Below are 22,393 nucleotides of genomic sequence, written 5' to 3'. Positions count from 1 at the left end.
GGGAAAGTTTGTCAGTTTCTCCTCATGAAAAACTTTTGCACAAAACCCTTGAACAACACTAGCGCTGAGGCTGTGCTGCGTCAGAATGAGATGTTGAACCATGGGTTTTCCTGATGGATAAAAAAGTTCTTGGAACATGATTAGGAAAAGCAGGGGAGATCTCCCGAATATCCTCACTAACATTAAATCCTTAACCCTTGATCTACCTAGAAATTAGATTGTATAATGCCCTGGTTCTGTGTGTCACAAATTCCACTAGCTATCAAGTATAAAATGCTAATGAAAATCATAAACCTAGCAAGATATACGAGGTCCCTCTGTTCATCTGATATGTAACATATGTTTAGATATGTACAAAGACGGCAGTGCAGATCTGGGCACTGCCTCTTGAAGTTGCATTCAGATTGGAATGGCCTCTGTGACCTGCAGATCGCTCCTGCAGAAGTAGGTTTGCATTGTATCCATAAAGGCCTGCCATGAAAGGGGGCCTCCCTGAGTTTCCTAGCCCAGCACTGGAGATTGCCTCAGATGAGCTACTTCACATTTTCCTGGCTCCGCAATCCATAGTGCCAACTCCAACTCCACCCGTGCAACTTTCTGACTGATTCAGCCATCATATGTTCCAATTCCATAACCTGACACACTTACCCACTGTATAGGAAGCAACTGCAGATGCTGGTTTAAACCGAAGATAAACACAAAATGCTGGAGTAACTGAGCAGGACTTGCAGCATCTCTGGAGAGAAGGAATGGGTGACGTTTCGGGTAGAGACCCTTCTTCAGACTGATGTCAGAGGATAGTGAGATACATAAGTAAGGAAGTGTAAGGTGTGAAAATAGGACAAAGGGAATGGAGATCAAGAAAACTGTAGAATAGATCATTGTTCATTGTGAGAAGTAAACAACAAAGCAACCAGAGATAAAATGTAGTCGGAGACAGTAAGACTGGTCGGAGAACTGGGAATTTGACCGTAATCCATCATTTTCTTGTAGTATGACAAATTGTTTAATGTAGCAAGTAATGGAAAAGGCTGTATGTTGCTATAACAAGATACAGTATCATTTGTTGAAATTGTGGGTGGGTCCAACTTTTATTCCCACTATTTGCAAAATGCTTTGTGACACTGACATATGATATTTATATCAGAAGACAAATGGCATTCACACAGTGGCTATATTTCAAAACACTGCATGGCGTGTGAAGCACTTTGGGATGACAGGAGGCACTGGAAGGAGCTGCTAGAGTCCGTGTTCCTTTGTCATTTAATCATAGACTCAAGGAAGATGCGTAACTCAAGGGGAGGCCTATCTGGCTGGGCCCCACCATCCAGTGGCCATAGCCCTGCAGTTGAAGTAGTCACCTCACTTCAAGTACACATCTTTGGTTGTTTCAAACATGATGAAGGTTTCTCGCTTCCCACCCCCCTCCCACCCCCCCCCCCCCCCCCCCCCCCCTCACCCCCACCCTCCCCCAAAACAGTGAGTCTCAGACTTCTGCTACTCCCCTGGATGAAAACATTTTGCTTTATCTCTCCTCTAACCCTTCCACCAAGTACTTTAAATCAACCCTCTGTGGCTTTTAACTGTTCTATTAAAGGAAATAGGTGTTTCCTGTTTATTACAGCAAGGCTCCTTATACTTCAGTATCCTTATACTGAGACCAAGGCAGGTCTCAGCCTATACTGCTGCAAAGAAACCACTCCAGCCACTTCAACCGTTACTCATCTATAATTTCCCAGCCTGGCTAATTGAAGGCAGCAGGACTGTAGCGTTGAGAGCATGTGGAGAGGGGAGATAACTGATGCAAACAGGACATTGTTAACCATCAAAATCTTAAACCCCACAAGAAAATCTCACTGAGCAACGTGCAGCCATTGTGCAAAAATAAGTGCTTGGGGTTGATAAGTTGAGGATCAGCATTTATTTGAGACTGTGACGGCTTCCTACAATGCCTATGCTTTACCGCAGCTACACGATCTGCACCTCAGTGGGACTTGCATTCTCCTCCCAGTTTGACAGCTTTGTGTTCCACCTCCACTGCAGTGGTGCTCCGGTGAGGTAGCAAAGGAACATTGCACTGGTGGCAGTGGAGCTTTGGAAGAGACGTACAGTCCAGTTGGTGATCCTGCATTACTTCCATATACAATATGGAACTTCAAGGCACAGCAAATGCCCCGCACTGATCCTCCAATCCCGATTATCTCACATGGATGACAAGAACTTCCATGAAGAACATCCTTATCAGTGAGCCCCTTGAACACAAATTCCATTCTCTCCACTGAAAAGCTTAAAAGAAAGTGACAGATAACTAAGAAACAACCTCTGGAGGACCTCAACAGAACAGGCAGCATCTGTGGAGGGAATTGGACAGACATATTTGGGTCAAAACCCTTCTGCAGATGGCTAGCTAAACTTCTCTAGCCGTCACATCTGTCAACAAAACACAGTCATAGAGTCATACAGCATGGAAACAGGCCCTTCGGCCCAACTTGCCCACATCAACCAACATGTCCCATCTACACTAGTCCCACCTGCCTGTACATCCTTCTAAACCTATCCTATCCATATACCTGTCCAAATATCTTTCTGTCATGCTATAGAGTAAAGAAAACAATTAAAAGATTCGTAACAATTGAAAATAAATGAAGTGTAAAGGTTTTTGAAAGGATTAAGCTTGGCGTGATATTTACTCAGCACTGAAATTTGACAAACAAATCAATGCCGTGGTAAAAGCTAGCTTCTTTCAGCTTCGGAAGATAGCTAAAATAAAACATTTCCTCCAGTTTGATGTCCTGGAAAAGATCATCCACACATTCATCTCCTCCCGCCTAGATTACTGCAACTCCCTTTACACTGGCATCAGCCAATCTTCCCTGTCCCGCCTGCAACTGGTCCAAAACGCCGCAGCGAGACTCTGACGGGCACCCGAAAAAGGGATCACATCACCCCGATCCTGGCCTCTCTCCACTGGCTCCCTGTGCGGTTCCGTATAAACTTCAAAATACTCCTCCATGTCTACAAAGCCCTCAATGGGCTTGCCCCCACCTACATAAAAAGTCTTCTCACCCACCACTCCACCTCCAGGCCCCTCAGATCGGCCAACTTGGGGTTGCTGAATATCCCACGGTCTAGGCATAAGCTCAGGGGCGACCGCGCCTTTGCGGTTGCAGCCCCTAGACTGTGGAACAGCATCCCCTTTCCCATCAGAACTGCCCCCTCCATCGACTCTTTTAAGTCAAGACTAAAGGCTTATCTATATTCCCAAGCCTTTCCTGACGTCCTCTGAGTGAGGGCTACATGTATATATGTATGTCGTCTGTTTTGTTGTGCTATTCTTATAACAGATGTAAAGCACTTTGGCCAACAAGAGTTGTTTTTTAAATGTGCTATATAAATAAATGTGACTTGACTTGACTTGACTTAAGCTCTTTCACCCATCAATGCTGGGCTCCATGAGAACTACAGAAGTGAATATAATCTATAAACTCCACGCAGGATCCTCTCAAGAAATTCAGTTATTTTGTCTTTTTGTCCTGAACTTCCTGATGTTTATACAAAGAAATGGCTACAGTTCCATGCAGAAAATCCTGATTAATATTTAACCTAATCACTGACAATGGGAGTATGGCACGCAAATAATGGCCATACTATTTATTACGTTACCGATGCATCAAACGTTTGCTGTTTACTTTGAGAAACCATAAAAGATGCTACGTTGATACAGGTCTGGCTTTATCAAGTGGTATATGGAAATTTATATAGCCTTACTAAAAAATTATTACTAAATCTTGAATGGTGTAATAATTAACACAACAAATAATTCTGATGGTGGATTCAGAGTTAGGCATTCATCTTTGATCTCTGGTGCTAGCTGTCTGCTAAGGTAGGTGTGATAACTGTACTCCATAACTTAATTGGAACTAAAAGGTCAGGAAGCCAGATGGCACACAAGATAACATTAACTTTTATCCAAATTTCTTCTCTCTTATACCATTAAAATGCTTTTTAATGTTGAATATTAAATCTCCCTTCAACCTCTATTGGTTTGAGACCAACAAAACTAGGTGACTGAAATTCATTACCTAATGTTATTCCAGGAAATATAAAATTGATCCATAATGTTCCACATTGTGGTGAAACAATCCATCATGGAATGGCAATACATAATTACAAATCAAAATGGCCCGACTTGGAGGGAAACTGCAGGTGATGGTTGAAACTCCAAAAGGTGTAGAAATCTGAAATAAAAACAGATAATGCTGGAAAAACTCAGATCAGGCAGAATCAGTAGAGAGAGTTACCTTTTCGTTGAAGGCCCTTCATCAGAACTGTAAAGATGAAAAGATGTCATGAGTGTTTAATTGCCATTGCACTGGGAACAGAATGATGGAATCATTACTAAATTTGATAGGATGAGACCAGGGTGAAGTGTAATTGATATCTGAGATATTCCCTTTGTCCTATCCAGCCCTATCCACCTACTTTGCAACTTACAAATAATTTGTTCACTCACCTCCCAATTCTGATGAAAGATCTTTGACTGAAATGTTCTGTTTCTCTTTAAGTCATGCTGTCTGACCCTGACATACTGAGCCTTACTAATGAAAGGTAGTGTTCCAAGTACTTTGCTAACCATGTCAACCATTTGCAATGCCACCTTCAGGATCCCTGGACATACTCCAAGGTCCCTCTTTTCATGTTTGTTCCCCGAGACCCTGTTATTCATGGTATGTGTCCTTGCCTCTTTAGTACTCCCAAAGTGCGTCACCTCAATATTATCTGGATTGAACTCCATCTGTCATTTATCAGCTCATTTCACTAACACGTTGACATTACTGTAGCCTAAGACTACCTTCCACACTGCCCACATATCCGCCAGTCTTTGTGTCATCTGTCAACATATAATCATGCCTCCTGTACCCACATCATTCACGTACACTGTAATACAAACAGCAACGTTTCCAGCACCAATCTTATTAATGAATACAACTCTCTACAATCAATCACCCTCTATTTCCTATTGCCAAGCCAGTTTTGGATCCAGTTTGCCAGATTGCCACAGATCCCAGGAGCCATAACCTTTTAGACTCAATCTTTTAGACCCAACCTTTTAGAACCTTAACCAAAACCTTATTGAAATTCATGTAAACCACATTTGGTCACCTCTTCAAACAATATAATCAGATTGGTCAGACAGCATTTGTTCTTGACAAAGACCATGTTGGCTGTCTCTGATTAGACTTTGTCATTCCAAGTGATCGTTAAACCTGTCCCACATCCAATATCTTCCCCACTACTGATGTTAAGCTCACAGGTCTGCAGTTGTCAGGGTTTTTCCTTCATGGAAAGGTTCCTGTTCTCCAATCAACAGGATCTTCACATGATCAGCGAGGTTTTAGAAATCTCAGCTGTAGGATATATGCAGGGCAAAAAAAATGCTTCCTACATTTAAAAGAAGAGGCGATTCTACATCTTTGATTTCCTTAATTACAGAGAGAACAGACAGGAAATTGAACATATGTTGTGCCGAACTGAAAAGGCATTAGCATTCTCCGAGATGAACAAAACAGTGGGTGTTGTATGTCCTGTTTGAACTATTTTAGTGAAAACTGCAGGGCAAGCTATGTGCAAATAGTCAGCCATTAAGAGTCTACATTGCTGCTTGTAATTTAGCCCTAATAACAAACTTCTATTAAAAGCTGAAAACCAGTCCCTTGAAACATGTGTTGCTTTTATGTAAATCTGATGAAAGAAATCTATACACTGAAATGTAAAGGACTCAATTTTAGAGTTAAAATAACTTTTGAATCTGTTTCCAACTTGTAAAGCAGTGATTTTCTGATCAAAGCCGACAAGCAGCTGTTTGTATCTGAATTGCACCCTTTTTTGACCTTGATTTACAGAACAGAATGGGAAATAGTTGAAGGGTTAGTACCACTGGGGAAAGAGCCAGGCAGTGGGACTAACTGTATTGGTCATAAAAGATGCCATGTGCTTATTATCTACAAAAGCACAGTGCACCTTGAATTTTCACTGCCATATTTGCAGACAATTCTTCCATTTTTCTTTCACTTTGATTATCTGTTACAATAATTTTCTAATTCGATTGGACCCACCTGCTGCCTGAAATGTCACCATAGATAAGACCTTCAGACTACTTGATTGGCTGCTAAATATTTTTGATAGGCATTCCAGGGTTGCAAATCCTTTCTACTCTCATTCTTGCACCAGCTTTCATTTAAAATATAGTTTCTGTCAATGTTTCCTGTGGTCATTCAGTCAAAAACAGTTCATTGATGTTTCTATAGAATTTATATATTGAGCACAACTATTAATCTTCAAGGCAGGCAAATAAATAATCAAGACAACAGCAAATATTTTTCTAGCCCTGTTTAGAATGGAACGAGTACTGATTTAAAATAATTGGCATTAGAAAGTCAGAGGGAAGTTATTTTAACTCTGCAATCTTTGGGAAGAATATACCAACACGGAGGTGGAAGCAGATGTCATGATAACATTGAAAAAGGAAAATAATTAATACATAAAAAGTAAGTACATTGCAGGACAGTGGAGTTAGGAGCAATGGGGGTGGAGGAAGAGGATGTGGGCAAGGATGGATTGCATGTGTCAGAGGATAAGTGCTGGAACTAATTGGATAGATGTTTGTGAAACCTGACATTAATACAATGGGTTGAATGTCTTCTTTGTATGCTGTGGGGATTCTATTACTCAATAATTTGCACAATTACAATAAGTCTCATAGAAAAATTCACATTGCAATAAAAACATAGGCCTCCCATTGGCTTTAATCATGCCAAACATCTTTTATGATATAAAATGTCACATGTCTGCCCTGTGGTGCAAATACATCCAATAGAAATTCCATGATTCAGACAAATAGTAAAACCTACGCAGAACCCGGTAAAAGTGCAGAACATTGGGGAACATCAATCCAGCATTGATCTGCCTCTTGTGCGGCTAAATTTTCACCAGGCAACATCTGGTCCAGTGTACTACAGGTATGGGTCAGGGGGTTTGGAAGTTTTTGAGAAGGGTATGTAGCCCCTTTGTGTCTTTTAGTTTTCTTTTTTTGAATGGCTGTAAGGGAATCTATTCCTATCTTTCTAAAGAGCAGCCATGAATTGCAATAAAGTACTGCTTTTTTTAAATCTAAGTAGGGGGGTATATAAATTCTATTGCAGTCACTTACACTTGATACAGAATATAGCAACAGCTACATATTTATGGACTCATATAGAATTATATTGCAAAGGAGGAATGCAGTCCTGTGTATCCATGCTGGCTCTCTCCAAAACAGCTCCATTCCCCTGCTTTTCCCCCCCAATAGTCCATACATTAGTGCCAATCCTCCATCTTTGAAGGAGGGGATTACCAGATAGCATTCTATATCCTGCTTAAGAAATGATTTAGTTGTTTGTCAATAGTCTTCAACTGGACACCAAGCTTTTCTGCAAAAGAAGAAAGCTGAATGGTGAAACAGGCACAAGGGGGCCAAATGGTTGATTCGAGTTCTTTGACATTATTCCTAATTATTTGGCTTAGGGAGGGTGATACGTTAACCAAATCTCAGAGCGAAACAAAGGAATTAACTGGATTTGGCTTTACCCATTCCTGACCCATATGTCCACCTCCCAAAACATCACATAGGGATGAATGTGCTGCCATTCACCTAGTCAACATGCAACATTTGTTACAATCTTTGAAATGCAGAGGAAGATACACCTCCTTACCGAATCCTCTCCTTTTTATACTTGTACAAGGCTATGTGGTTCTGAACTTCCCACTTTGAAGGCATCATTCCTCTTGTTCCATGACTTTGTCTAGGAAGCCAAAGCATATCCCACCTCTATCCATGCTCAGACTCATTAGCTCCCTTAAATCACCATTCAGCCAACATGCTTGGAGAGCTCTCTAGATATTGGATGGCGTAACGGAATGAGGAGTTTCTCTGAATGTTGATTCTGCCATCTTCACTGGGTAAAATCATTATGTCCTCTAATGGGGGAGTGGGGGGGGGGGGGGGGGGGGGGGGGGGGGGGGGGGGAGGGAGGGATTGATGTGGAGAGTATGAGAATATGGAAATAAAGCTCACATCTACTATTGAACAATTCCAGCTGCACTTATAATAATAATAATAATAACTTTATTTATAAAGCACTTTAAACAACTACAGTTGCCACAAAGTGCTGTACATGAGAACTCATGAACAAAAAGCTATTACAAACAATTAAAAACCGTAAAACGAAGGACTATAAAAAACACACTAAAAATTAAAAGACATTAAAAGCACTAAAAACAGGAGCAATGCCTCAGCCAGTGTCGAAAGCCAACGAATAAAAATGTGTTTTTAGCTAGAGATTGCACTATCCATGTTATCTTGTGGCGAAAGCAATGTTAGATAATATGTGCTTGCTCGACAAATAGCAATTGAAAGTCCAACACATTGCTCATATCTGCCTTAGTGTCTGGAACAGTATAACACAGATCAATTCTTATCCCAGCCTATGTTTACTGTCTGGAAATGTACACAAGAAAGCATATAAAGCAAGTAAAGAGATTATATTTTTACTGACAATAAATCTATTGAATTAGGCTCCTCAGATTAGCAGATGATACTTTCAGACTTGTTTGACATCCAGTTCAGATAAATAGAAACTTCACCCAGCTAGTGAAAAGACCAAAGTCTTTGGCTGTGGACTTTGTTACAAATGTTGTTTCCTAACTATTGACACCGACCGTCTCTTTAACGAGTGTCTGAAACGGAATGAGTTGGTTTGCAACCTTGATGTGTGACACAAAATTACGTTTCCATGCCATCACTGAAAATCATTATTTGCTCCTCTGTAGATCACTCGACACCATTCCTGCCTCAGCTTCTCTGTGGCTGAAACTATTCTTCAAGCCATTATGTCCCTTGACATGCTTTATGAATTTGAGACCATCCAAAAATCTGCCACGGTTTCCTAACATGCAGCAAGGTGTGTCCACCAATTAATCTAGCTTACTGCTCCACCCCAAGGTAATAACTTGATTTTAATATCAGGTTAAATAATAACACGTTTAAAATTCTCACTAATAATAACTTGAGTAATAGCTTGATTCATTTATAGGGTAAGTGATATCTCGATTCATTTTATTTTCATTCTTCCTTTTAGTTCCCTCCTTACTTTCTCCATCATATAACACTTCATAATGATATTGCTCCAAGTCTCCGGGGAGAGAGGTCGCGAAGATCAAAGGGGACCTGGTGTTTGGGGGGGGGGGGGGGGGGGGGGACGGGACGCAGAGAACAAGGGTAACTGTGGTGGAGATGGGGTGTGGGGGACAAAGGGACCAACAATATTTAAGGGTACTTTGTAACTTTCTCTGCACCTTGTGGCAACTGTTTTGTGCTTTGTGCAAAATATTTCAAAATCAGGAGGGTTGAGCAATTCTTCATCTCACTTGTTTAAGAAGGGTCTCAACCCGAAACGTCGCCTATTTCCTTCGCTCCATAGATGCTGCCTCACCCGCTGAGTTTCTCCAACATTTTTGTGTACCTTCATCTCACTTCCTGTTTATATACCACTTATGCTCTTCTACAACTTATGTTCAGAAAGAAGGTATGGAAATATTTAACAAGAATCTGGAGGTTTGGATGATCCTTTGAATTTGAGAGATGTTATCGCAACAAAAAGACACGAAACAATGTGACCACTTGATTTTTTTTAATAACAATTAAAACATGAACACTATACGTTATGTCTTATACCACTTCATAAAGCAGTGACAAATAATTCATACAAAAACTATTCACATTACAGCTACATTCAAATCAGTTTTATTCAGTAAAAAGTTGAATGTACAATTCATATCTCGGAATATATAGTCTTCTGAAGCAAAAATTTTCACTGATTAAGCGCTTAATGGAAGAGTCTGGAACACAATGCAAAGTTGACAATTAAATAAAGCACATTTGTATTTCTGTGTTTGCTTATGTACATGGCAATGTCAGGTCACTTAATAGCAATCTCAGATTTAAACCAACAAGGACAAAGCAGATACATTCTACATGACTTTCGTCACCACATATTATTCCAGGGTTGTACAAGGCTCATATTTAATATGTAAAACGCCCATTGGAGAGGCACAATTACTGGGACCCTTTTAGCACAGATGGTGTGATGATATACAGCGTAACATTATAACAAAGTTGAAACAAACCACTATTGGTGTTGACATTACTCTTTGTATGCTTTGTTCTTGCAATGAATAGAAATAGACAAATGGCTCAATAAGTTATGAATATCATGAGATTGTGCATTAGAGACACTTCATTTTCAGCTAAGCCAGTTTCAGAGGTGCCTCACATTGCTTTGTAATTGCAGAAGTGATTTTATTTTTACCACTTCCACTATGTAGTTTGTTTTGAAATTTACAGCTGAAATGTCATGGAAAAAAACCAGCATTAAATTAGATTGCAAGTAAAATTCTCATTTCAGCACAAGTCAGGCTAACAAAAATTGAGTTGTTTAAAAAAAGCAATTGCGTACAATTACACACGGTCAATAGTAAACAGCAAAGCAAAAATGACTTTAAATCTTAAAACAAATGGATCACAACTAGACAGTATCCTCAGGATTCACCCAATTCATGCCAGTGGATGGATGGGGTGGGAGCATACATACAAAACATTATACTTGAGCTGCGCAATGGTTATTGTGAATGACCCTTCAAACCAATAAAATGATATCATAAGGGTAACTGTTAGAATAAAAATGAGGCACGGGTGGCATCAGCAGTAATATTATAAGCTAAAATTTGTCTGGCCACTGTTGAACCAGATTGTCTGAGCTTAAAGTGCATCATTCACCGTAATGCTGCTTGGAACAAAAATCACTTACACAATGGATCTGACTGCCCAGCAGTGATTTATGAGTAAACCGACTATTAAAAAAATAATGCAAAGTTTTAGTTGTTGCTCAGAAGGCAAATCAATTTGAAAAGTCATATTATATGACATATACATTATGCCCATCCATCCCTACTCTAACACAAATTCTGCACAAGGTTCAGAGCATAGACATTCCTCAGTCTCACCCCTACATTTTCAAGCATACACAGAGCACATTCACCCCCAGCCCCAGTTTTTCACAGATCTAGTTCACCACAACAATTGATTATAACAAAAAGCTCAGTAAATTCAATTCTTTGAATACAAACATCAACACGTAGCCTGGGGAAGAAACTCAACTGCATGCACAAGTTTTTTTTCCAAAAAAAAAACATTAATATGCTACACATACTAAATGAGTCTTCATTAATGTAGTCTAGATTGAGATGGCAATAATAAAAATAACATTAGCAGACCCAGTTTGACAATTTTGAATTAGGTGTTGCAGTAATTATAACCCCATACAAGGACTCCTCACCTATTAAACATTATTCCATTCTGCAAATGAACACTCAATATTTACAAATTATCTAACATGAAAGGCAAGGTTGTCATTTGAAGACGTCCAATCGCATTTTGTCTTGAACTGTATTATCATTCTCTGAGCTGAAGATAGTATGCAGCCTCGTTTCTTTGATTCTTTGAAAAGGGCTACTTAACTGCTGAATAGCAACATTAAAAACTAAAAGCTAATGCACATGCAGAGATTACCATTACAGTTGTTCCAGAAGATTGCAGATAAAATGATCAAATTTAACCTCACTTTTGGTCATTTCTTAAGGCCAAAAAGTGCCTGTTTATCAGCCACCCCAGTATTTTTTTACTATAATTTTACATTAGCTAGTTTGCATCAGAATAGCATTTACCCATTAAGCTTTTTTTTTTTAATATATACCCAAGTGCAGTGTCGTTTGATGTCTGAAAAATCTCCAAACCTAACATTTGAAGAAATTGTATTTCATGCATGCACCTGGTTTATATTAAAAATAATAATTTTAGTTGTCTTTAACCCACAATTTTGCAAGATGATAGAGAAACATGTATTTTTGGCCTTCAGAGCTCCTCCAGTTATATTTTCAGCTGCAAGTGTCAGGCAAATAAATTAACTCAAAATACTAGGATACACAAGTAAAAACTATTGAATGTAGAACTATTTAAAAGTCTTTGTACAATCATAATACTTTTCTTCATTTATACAATCAGGAACACGGTGTTCATACATCAATAATTTCTTCAGCTGTGCCACCACAGCGCAGTTTGTAGCGACCTGTCCGCCAACTTATGGTAGGATCCCAAAGGGCAGACAAGAATATATATATTGTCATCGATTCTCTGATAAACCAGGCAACTGCATAATCAAGTTTTGAGAAACACAAAGGTCCACCCTGGGTTGGAGAAGAGAAAACAAATTATTAATATCTCTGCAGTATTCATTAAAAGATGTGCATTGAAAATATGTAATGGCAATACACAATGTAAAATGAATTGCTAATGCTTAATTTTGGAAAGAAACTGCCACCCAATTCCCATGGTTTCTTCAATGCTAATTATCTAAAGTATTGACCAGATCTCATCAATTGAAATGTGAAGGCCCTGCATTTCTAAGTTTACATATGCCAGGCTTCCAGGGAACATCACAGACTAGTTTATTTATTTTGTTGCTGATTGTGGTAGTTTGATATGTACAATTTGGCTGGAATTTCCTCCATTCCATACTTCATGGGTTTTGAATTACCCAAAATCAGGCTAGCCTCGAGTATTAAATTGTTTCCAGAAGTAGCTTTTGTCCGTATGTTAGAAAATACAACAAAAAAATCATTTGATATGGTAACCACACGTCCACAGTTTCATAATCAATGACATCTAAAACATAGGAGACTGATAAGAAAGAACAGTTACTAGCAGTGGAGAAAGAGGGGAAATTAATTTTACTGCTCATAGGAACAAAGGTATGTATGTACATCGGACATTTGGATAAAAATATTACGGGATTTAATAATAATTTAATAATATTATTTATATATAAGGATGTCCATAAATATGGCAATCATAATCCGGGGACGGCCTGGGTTTATTTTTAATCTCTTGTATTCTACATGCATTCTGTAGTTATTTAAACGCCTACAGGAGAGGGATGGAATTAAGGATGTGGAGATGTGGAAAGTGGAAATTCTCAGAATATTCCAAACCCATTACAGCCCCTTTGCAGGATACACATTGTTGTACTATAATTTTTTCTATTGAACTAATTCAAATGAAATCATAATGTTCCAGTGAAAAATGCATTAATAAAATCACCCTAGCAATGGACACCCCCCCTCCCAAGCAATTAAAAAAAAACATAATTTGCTGAACAAACATTGGAAAATGCAAAGGAAATTCAAAGATCAGCAAACTGAACATTGCTCCAAAGTAAATCTGTACAGTTAATATCCTGTAGATGGTTTTATGACCCACACCAATTGACATTTAGTTCAACTGAAATATTCATTGAAAATCTAGGACAGGGTTTGTTTACCCTAATTTTCTTTCCTACAGCATTCTTTTTCTAAATATACAAACACTGCTCCCTCTTAGCTCAACTAGGGCACAGGTTTTCCATAATAAATTAAAAACAGGTTATGTAGATTCTCCCCCCCCTCCCCCCCCACTCCGAGATGAATTTAATGTTCTGAATCAGTCAGTTACATACCTGGATTCCTCTAAGCTGGATGTAATCAGATATGAACCATGCCAAGCAGTGACACATGAAAAACACCATGATGTCCCATTTGAAAACATGATGAGCTGCCCATCCAATTATTAAACTTGCAACAAAGCACTCAGAGATCGGTTCGCATATAATTGTAGCAGGCAGCATGTTGATACGCAATTTTGACCACCTTATTGAGAAGAACAGCAAAATATTAGACTGTCAACAATACGCTTCATCATGTTTCCCCCTATTTAACACAATGTTCACTCTCTCTGAGATTGCAAGTTCCACTTTAGATTCCCGAGCACTAAATCTGTGCTGGCTCTCTATTGTCGTACTGAGAGAGTGCTTTACAATTGGAAGTGCCATCTTTTGGATTCAACAAAAACCCCATCTCTTCTCCCAAGATAGACAAACAATTTACAAAGGCACAATCTTGAAAAGCAGAGGCCTAATCTCAGGTATACCTCCAGGTATTTATTCTTCTAATAGTATCACTGTTTAATGCTTAACATTTTTCTGTATCATGTTGCTGTTTAGGAAGTTTCTGGAACACTCTGCCTTGTTCTGGTACATTATGGTAGTGGCTATACTTGATCGACCATAAAGTACTTCTAGGTTCATGGATTTCCTGCAAGATAATTTACAAACAAATTTCTTTTCAGATTTATTACTTGTGCCTGCTGTTGCTAGGCATTAGATGCCAGCATTGTTTTGAAAGAAAATCATTTTGAGATTATTTCTTCTTTGAACAATGAAGGCACTTAGATTCACAAATGGCCAGCAGTGATACGATTCCTGTACCATTGTGATACAATGCTACAAATAGGTTGATTTGAGCACAGGCAATATTATTCAATGAAATCAACCTGCTGAACCACATTGATTATTCAACCTCTATTTCTAACGGTCAAAATAAGCTGGAAACTCTCAGCAGCTGACTATGGGTGGAGAGAGAAGAGTTAACAGTTCTGTCCTTCAGAGCTGACACAAGTCAAGGATGCAGTAGGGGGCGCGGATGGAGAGAACAATGAGAATGTCAATGCTAGGGTGCGGACAAGTGAGATTCAATGACACAACTGGCGATGGTGCTGGTTAAGGGTGAGGTGGGACTTTAGGCCACAGAGCAAGGCCATGTTGAATTGCAGCTGATCTGCCTGGAGGAGACAAATTGGAGATGCAAGTAGGAGACAAATAATTGGGAAGAAGAGGAAAACTTAAAGGTACAAAAGGTGAGAGAAACATACTGCAGGTGTTGGAAATTTGAAACAGAAACAAAATGCTGGGAATACTCAGGTTAGTCAGCATTTACAGAAATACGAAAAGTCAACATTTCAGTTTAATGATCAATCAGAACTGGGAAGCCGGCTAAGGTTGGTTATATGAAATATTTGAATTCAAAATATTGAATTGAAGTCCCAAGACTGCAGTGAGCCATTTCAGAAGATGAGTTAACATTTTTCAGGCTTGCACCTGATTGTGTCGGAAGACAGTAAGTGGCCATAAACAAAGAGGGCAGAATGGGAGTGGGATGGAGGATAATTGGCACTGCAAGGCTTAGAGTTACCCTTTAGGACTATTATGTTCTATTATGTGATTCCCCCAATCTGTGTTTGTTTTTTCCAATGCAGAGGAACTACATTGGCCAGATGGAATACCGCACACTAAATTGGAGAATATCCAAGTGAATCACTGTCTTTGCACTGTTCCACTAAACTCCATTGTACAAGAAACAGAATACCATCTACTGATCCAGAGGAGTTGACGGTGGATTCAATTTAAGACAGTCAGACTTTCCAGTGAGCATTAGAACTGGCCAGTTCTGATGAAAGGTCATCAACCTGAAATATCATTTTTTTCCTCTTCCACTAGTGATTAAAAAAAAGAACTTTTTGCCAATTCCTAATTGTCTTTGGTAAGGGTGACAAGGTTGACAAGGTCTCCACTTTTATTAACCTGCTTCTCCCACATTTGTGTAATTCAATCTCTTGGTCACTTCCCTATCACTGATATTCCCATTGTTCTATTTGATGCCTCTCATTTCTCAATAAAAAATCAAACTGCTATGTTGATTTTCTCTCTCCACAGATCCTGGGCCTTGCCTGCTGAATATTTTCAGCAATTTCCGTATAGAAAAAGAGAGATTTTATGCTCAACAGGTGTCTTGACAATCAGTGGATTTTGGAGGTCATTCATAAAACATCAGAATGTTTGTTTTTCGTCAGATATTACTTTGATCCCATTCCCACTGCACAACTGAAGACTCAGCTTTTCTTTATAGGCTAGGTTTCAAGGTCAGTTTATTGTCACATGGTACATTAAGGTACAGTGAGATTTGAGTTACCATTGACTAACATTTTAAATAGCTCATTTGCAAAAATAGTGCATACGCTTAAGTAGAATTCTATTTAAATTTCTCAAGTCATGTTTTATAAGATCACCAATGCACCTAAAGGACTTTCTCCTCAACATATCCAACATCACCACATGCTCAATAAAACTGCTCCCAAACATTCCACTCATTCCATCCCATCTGGAATATTTGCAGCAACAGCACTTGTCACCAAGTCCTTTACCTACAATTATCCACCCAATGACACGACTAGCAGGTGCAAGGTCAGCCAAGAACACCCACATCATTCTCTTCGGGTTGTTTGTGTTCCCTTCCCAGACCCATATCCTCCTCCACTATAAAGCAGTTTATACAAACTCTGCTGTCTATTCCTTACCACTCATCCTCATGCTTGCTGTGTATGGGTTCTCCAGTACCCCAACCGTTACAAACCAAAGTTAATATTTTCCTCTACAAAAGCTTTCAAAGCTTCCTTACTTTGATCACCTCCTCCAGCCCTAGAATTCTCTGTTCCACCCAGCTTTGTCCTCTTATGCATCCCCATTCCTCCATTCCTCCGTCCATTCAAGACATTGATGTCTTGTTTATTCTTCTGTACAGCACTTTGGTCAACATTGGTTGTCTTAAAGTGCTTAACAAATAAAGTTGGATTGGATTGGATTGGATTCAAACTCCTTATGGGCCTGTCCCACTTAGGCGATTTTGCAGCGGACTGCCGGCGACTGTCAAATAGCCGGCAGTCGCCTGAAAAACCGTGAACTGGAACTGCGACTGTAAGAGTGGAAAACACACACACACATCGCTTCCTTCACCAGCACGTATGAATATTTTAGACAGCGCTCCCCCCCCCCGCTTGCCCTGTCTAAAATATTCACATGGTGCAAAGCCAAGGTGATACAGACACACACCGCGATGAACAGGAATGTTAGCGTTGTAAAAAGACGGCTAAAGCACAGTGTACGGTAAGTCCTTTAAAAGAGGGGGGGGGGGGGGAGAAGAAGTGGAGACAACTTTTAAGAAGCCGGAGGTACACAGCCGTGAAGCTCGGCGGACATTTAACATTATCTGTCGGTTATCCTTAATTCTGAAAACTACTGCTTACCTTTTTTTCCCCCAATGAGCCAATTAAATTCACCGGGCAGCACCGGCTCCAACCTACGAAAACCTCGGCCCTCCTGGTGACCCACCTACGGCTCGAGAATTCTCGCTAATCTCCATGGTGGCTTCATTCTAGTTGATGCTAATTTTTCAACATGTTGAAAAATTCACAGCGACCATAATAAGGTCGCGACTAGTTCCCAGAATGCGGGAACTCCTCACGACCACGAAGGTGACTCCCCGGCAACTACCCGCGAACATGTGGCGACTACATAGTCTCCTGCAGTCGCCTAAGTGGGACATGCCCATTAGACACAATTTCACCTTCTATCCTCTCCCTTTAAGAATATTTTTAAAACTTTCACCAAGGTTGTCAGTTCCTCTAGCTCTTTAAATTTTTGTGCAATTATACTACTGCAAACAACTCTTTTTTTTTAAGCATACTATGCTTATGGAGCAATACCAACTGACTGATGTTAACATATTGCACAGAAGTCAGTGGTAAAGAATGAGAACGTCTTAATTATTTAATAGATGCTAAAATACAAAATACTTGACAATATTACCAAAACTTACCTGATCATTCTTGACTGGAAGAGAGAAATGGAATAGCTGCCTGAATTTTGCATTGCTACTTGACTTGCCATAGCAAACTTCCATCCCCTAAAAATAAAATAAACATAAACTAAATTCACACCACGCCCACACAATGCATCAAAAAGTACTTCTGAATAAAATTGGGCAGATTACATCCTGCTCAGCTATTGTTTTATTGCAGATGCAGCAATTAGAATTGAATTGAGTTGAATAAATTTTAGTAGCCATGTATGTATACATACAAGGAATTTGACTTGGTGCTTTGCTCGCAAGTAACAACACGATATACAGTAGAAAATAAAAAATAAAACGTTATAATTTAAACATGTGAAGAATTAAATAAAATACCAGAGCACAAGGAGGCTACAGACTTTTGGCTGTTGAGTAGAGCTACTGCTCGTGGAAAAAAGCTGTTTTTATGTCTGGCTGTGGCGGCTTTGACAGTCCGGAGTCGCCTTCCAGAGGGAAGTGCTTCAAAGAGTTTGTGGCCAGGGTGAGAGGGGTCAGAGATGATCTTACCCGCTCTCTTCCTGGCCCTTGCAGTGTACAATTTGTTGATGGAACACATCGTAAGTCAAAGACAAGGATCCGCATGTGCCCACAAATATTTCCATTGCCAACAAAATATTAAAAGAGGAAAATTTCCCCGACTTCAGATGATTTTTTTAAATTGTCCATTCTAAATTAATCTGTACACTATAAAATGGGTTTAAATGCATTCCTCAAAGGATACAAAGCTTTGGAAGAAATGCAACATAGATTTAACCAGAATGTTACTAAGGCTGCAAGGATTTTGAGTTAGAGTACACAAGGAAGACTTATTTTTCCTGTTACATAGGAGGTTTAGGGCAGGCCGAGGTATTTTGTGTTTGGAAAGATATTGACAGGATGGCTGGAGAATCATTTTCTCTTGAAGGGATCAGCAGACTTGCATTCAGAACTAGGTCACTCAAGAAGTTTTGCAAAGAGAAGCGTGAAACTCTCTCCAGAAGAATAAATTATAACGGGCAGCAAAAGTGTAACCTATATAAAGTGCAAAAGCTGAAGGCGTTAGCTTAATATCAAATCTGAGCTTGCGAAAACTCTCTCAAAGGCACGTGATAATGAGTCAAATTAAATGGATTACAGGGATATGGATCAAACAATTCCCATATTTTTATGGTACCATTTTTTTTTAGAATGAAGCACATGCATTGCCAAGTACAAGAAACTAATACTTCAGCTTAAGCAAACATATAAAAAGGGGACAGAAGGCTGTTCCTGCCCTCTGGATAAGAACTTGGGATTGCTGCATGGTCCGTCTTGATAGAAACTAAAATGCCCCAGCTGGAGAAATGCAACACAGAACCAACCATACCAATGCTCGATTTCTCAACACCAATGATGTCAACAATAAAAGCAAATTCAGCATATAATTTACACAGGGACATTATAGCAAATAACAGAAATATCCATCGCTAGACTTTGGATAATTTGTACAGAACATAAGTGAATTTCCCTACTTATGGATTGTCCAAATACTAACCTGTCTGCAATTGCCTTGGACATAAAATAATCTTCAGCAATATACTGAGCAAAAGCAACAAGTCCACCAGCCTGATCCAACACATCTTTCCTCATTAAACAAGACATTCCAGTTACACACTTAAAGCCAGTTACATTGGCTGATAGATACGTTCTTGGGTGCGACGTCCCAAAATACACCTGTAACACAATGTGATTGTAATCAAAATTCCAGAATCGGGATATATTTTACACATGTTAAAATACAGTAAATATATATATTAGATATTGATTTAATTACTAAAAAGCATAGGATAAATATCGCATATTGCACTCAGATGATATCAGCCATCATTCTGCATTAACTCAAGCTTATTATCATAGTGATGAAAGTGAATTTCTTCAACTGGTTGCAAGCAAAGTAGGTAACAACTTGCACCCAAGGTAATTTTGTACAGAAGATAGCCCCACTTTGTAAGAACTCTATAGCATATCCCGGCAATACAAATCGATACTTATCAGAGCCTCATATTGGCATTAGTGAATTAAAACTACAAACTTCAACAAAGCAGAATTTAGTAAGTTTTAGATCTATATGGATGTCATATTAAGAATACATATAAAAGACTACCTATTAAATTTGTCACATTGAGGACCCTCAGACTATCTTTGCTAGCTTTATCTTGCACTAAACCTTATTCACATTATTCCCTCTGTCATGTATCTGTACACTGTGGATGGCTTGATTGTAATCATGTATTGTCTTTCCACTGACTGGTTAGCACACAACAAAAGCTTCCCACTGAACCTTGAACGTGACAATAAACTAAACTTGTATGTTAAGCATTTGCTTTTGAGTCAACTTGGTTTCACTAGGGTCTAGAAAAGTATTCCATATTTGACCGTCTAGACCAGCTCAAAACACATCCCATCTTTTAAGAAATTACAAAACTTAACAGATTTTTAAAATAAAAGCTGTAAATGCAGTCATCAATGGGTGGTGAAATGCAGGGGTGAAAAACAGCATTATGACATAACAGATGGGGGAGACTTGAAAAGGATGCAGGTTTAGGAAACCTACTGGTTCTGGAGGGCATATAGAGCAGAAGGGAAATAGAATCTGCTGAAGTTACTGAATGAATCTGTCAGTATTAGTAACAAGAAACTTCATAAGCTCCTAGCACATGTTGGGAGCACATGTTGGGAGCAAGAGAAGGAGAGTGCTTGAGGAACTACCAGCAAGGCAGCATAATGATCTCTATACCAGGATGACTCTAAGCAGTGGGCCAGTTGACAGGACAAAACTAACCAGCATTCAACTGATCTGGAGATGGATACATAAAGCAATAACATACTGCACATGACAAAAGAGTGTTCACTCAAGCACAAATTGATGCTCTACCAAGGGGAATTGGCTGGATTTGAAGAGAGATGAGGCTTTGCGAGGATAAAGGTATCAACTATTAGTTTAGCAGTAGCTGAGCCAAATGGCAGTAGCCAGAAGCGTTATAGCAAATAAAGGGACATACAAAGCTGAGCATTTGAAACTTTAAAAGTGCAACGAAAAATGGTTTGGACTGCTTACTTTCCAGTTTCACTATTATAAATAACACGAGGATCTTCAACAAAATCCTTTGACTTGTTTAGCTAAATTGTTTAAAGGTCTACGACTATTAATAAACAAAGGATCTTCTCCAATAAATTCAAAACATGAAGTTATTAGTTTTTATTTTCAATTATTACTTTTTCTTTCAAGTAAACTGGCCATAAATAGTGCTCTAGCAGCCAAATAATTTTGCTCTTACCTGTTCTAAAGTAGCAGCAAATCCCTGTCTGTCTGCAACATATGGCAATCCATGGACCAGACCCACTTTCTCACTCATCATATTGGTCATGTCTGTTAGAGTATCTGGTTTCACTGGACATCAAGGAACAAAGTGAAAGCAGTTTACAAAGTGATCACAGACTTGAATACGTTTCCTTAAGAGTTACCAGCTATTTGCGCATTCTCTCTCATTAACTTTCCGTGGAACAAGAATTAACCAACAAGTTGTAGGCCTGGAGAATTTATTAACTCAGTTTCTCCTGGCCTACTGAATGTTTCCAGCATTTTTCATTTTAGTTTCTGATTTCCAACATGTACAGAGATTTACTTTTCAATCCTCAATCAGTTCTAACACAACTCAGTTTTTCTCTCCCCATAGATAATTATCCAAATAATTAGTTTTATATCTCAGCTCTAGCAGATATTTATCTTTCCGATTCTCCTATTAACACCTCCTCCCTGTCAGACGCGGCAACATTAATAGATCTTCAGAACCCTCACCTAGTTTCGTCATGATAAGATGGATAAGGTCTGTTCTCTCCAGACCCGCCATTCTCCATTTGTTTAAAAGGGCCTACTTTCCAAATTTTCTGAAAATCATCACCCTAAAATGTTGACTAATACTTTCTCCACAGATGCTTCCTGGTTTTTTTTTTTCTCAGACTTACAGCATTATTTTGTTTTAAATTTACAAATTTCTTCAGACCGAGTCAGGGAAAAGAGGAACAAGAGATATAGAGGGTACTAAGGACAAATGAATGGAAGATATGCCTATATCTCCCATTTCCCTTTCCCTTGACTGTCAGTCTGAAGAAGCGTCTCAACCCGAAATGTCACCTATGCCGCTCTATGATCGTTGCTTTCGTCCGTCTGTCCACGTGTTCGCTCGCTCTTGGTGCCGGCGCTTCTCCCCTCAGACTCCGACACACACACACACACACACACACACAGCATGTACGGCAGATCGGTGCGCGCCGAGACCAGGAGCAGGGCGAAGGATGACATCAAACGGGTCATGGCAGCTATTGAAAAAGTCGAACTGAAATATCACCTATTCCTTCTCTCCAGAGATGCTGCCTGATCCGCTGAGTTATTCCAGCCTTTTGTGTCTGTCTTCGGTTTAAACCAGCATCTGCAGTTCCTCCCTGTACAAGGTATGTGCCGTTTTAACTGAACGCATAACTGAAGTCGGGTCGGGTCAAAGATAGGGTCGAGTTTACCGAAATGGCAGAAGTTACGCTCCGTTGCGTACTACACGACAGTCCATTGGATTTTGCAGGAGTGGTCTATCTTGCTCCGCTCTAAGATCCTTGCTCTAAACTATGCTAAGAAAATGTTACAAAAACTCAGGTCAGGTACCATCCACGA

At 39.4% G+C, this 22,393-nt stretch overlaps 1 protein-coding gene across 1 annotated transcript in view; it reads right to left on the bottom strand.

The window, feature by feature from the left end:
- Positions 1 to 9,713: 9,713 nt before the first annotated feature.
- ugcg (UDP-glucose ceramide glucosyltransferase) overlaps positions 9,714 to 22,393 on the bottom strand; it is a 56,591-nt gene continuing 43,911 nt past the window's right edge. The window contains exons 5-9 of the mRNA XM_033018176.1: positions 21,006 to 21,118; positions 19,223 to 19,401; positions 17,677 to 17,763; positions 13,647 to 13,836; positions 9,714 to 12,339 (exon numbers count right to left, since the gene is read on the bottom strand). Coding sequence (XP_032874067.1) covers positions 12,169 to 12,339; positions 13,647 to 13,836; positions 17,677 to 17,763; positions 19,223 to 19,401; positions 21,006 to 21,118 — 740 coding nt within the window. The 3' untranslated portion in view covers positions 9,714 to 12,168. The remainder of the gene's footprint in view (positions 12,340 to 13,646; positions 13,837 to 17,676; positions 17,764 to 19,222; positions 19,402 to 21,005; positions 21,119 to 22,393) is intronic.

Source organism: Amblyraja radiata, chromosome 3, assembly GCF_010909765.2.
Source record: "Amblyraja radiata isolate CabotCenter1 chromosome 3, sAmbRad1.1.pri, whole genome shotgun sequence".
Taxonomy (NCBI): Eukaryota; Metazoa; Chordata; class Chondrichthyes; order Rajiformes; family Rajidae; genus Amblyraja; species Amblyraja radiata.
Note: the sequence above shows the minus strand (reverse complement) of the source record. Positions and strands in the feature narration are given on the sequence as shown.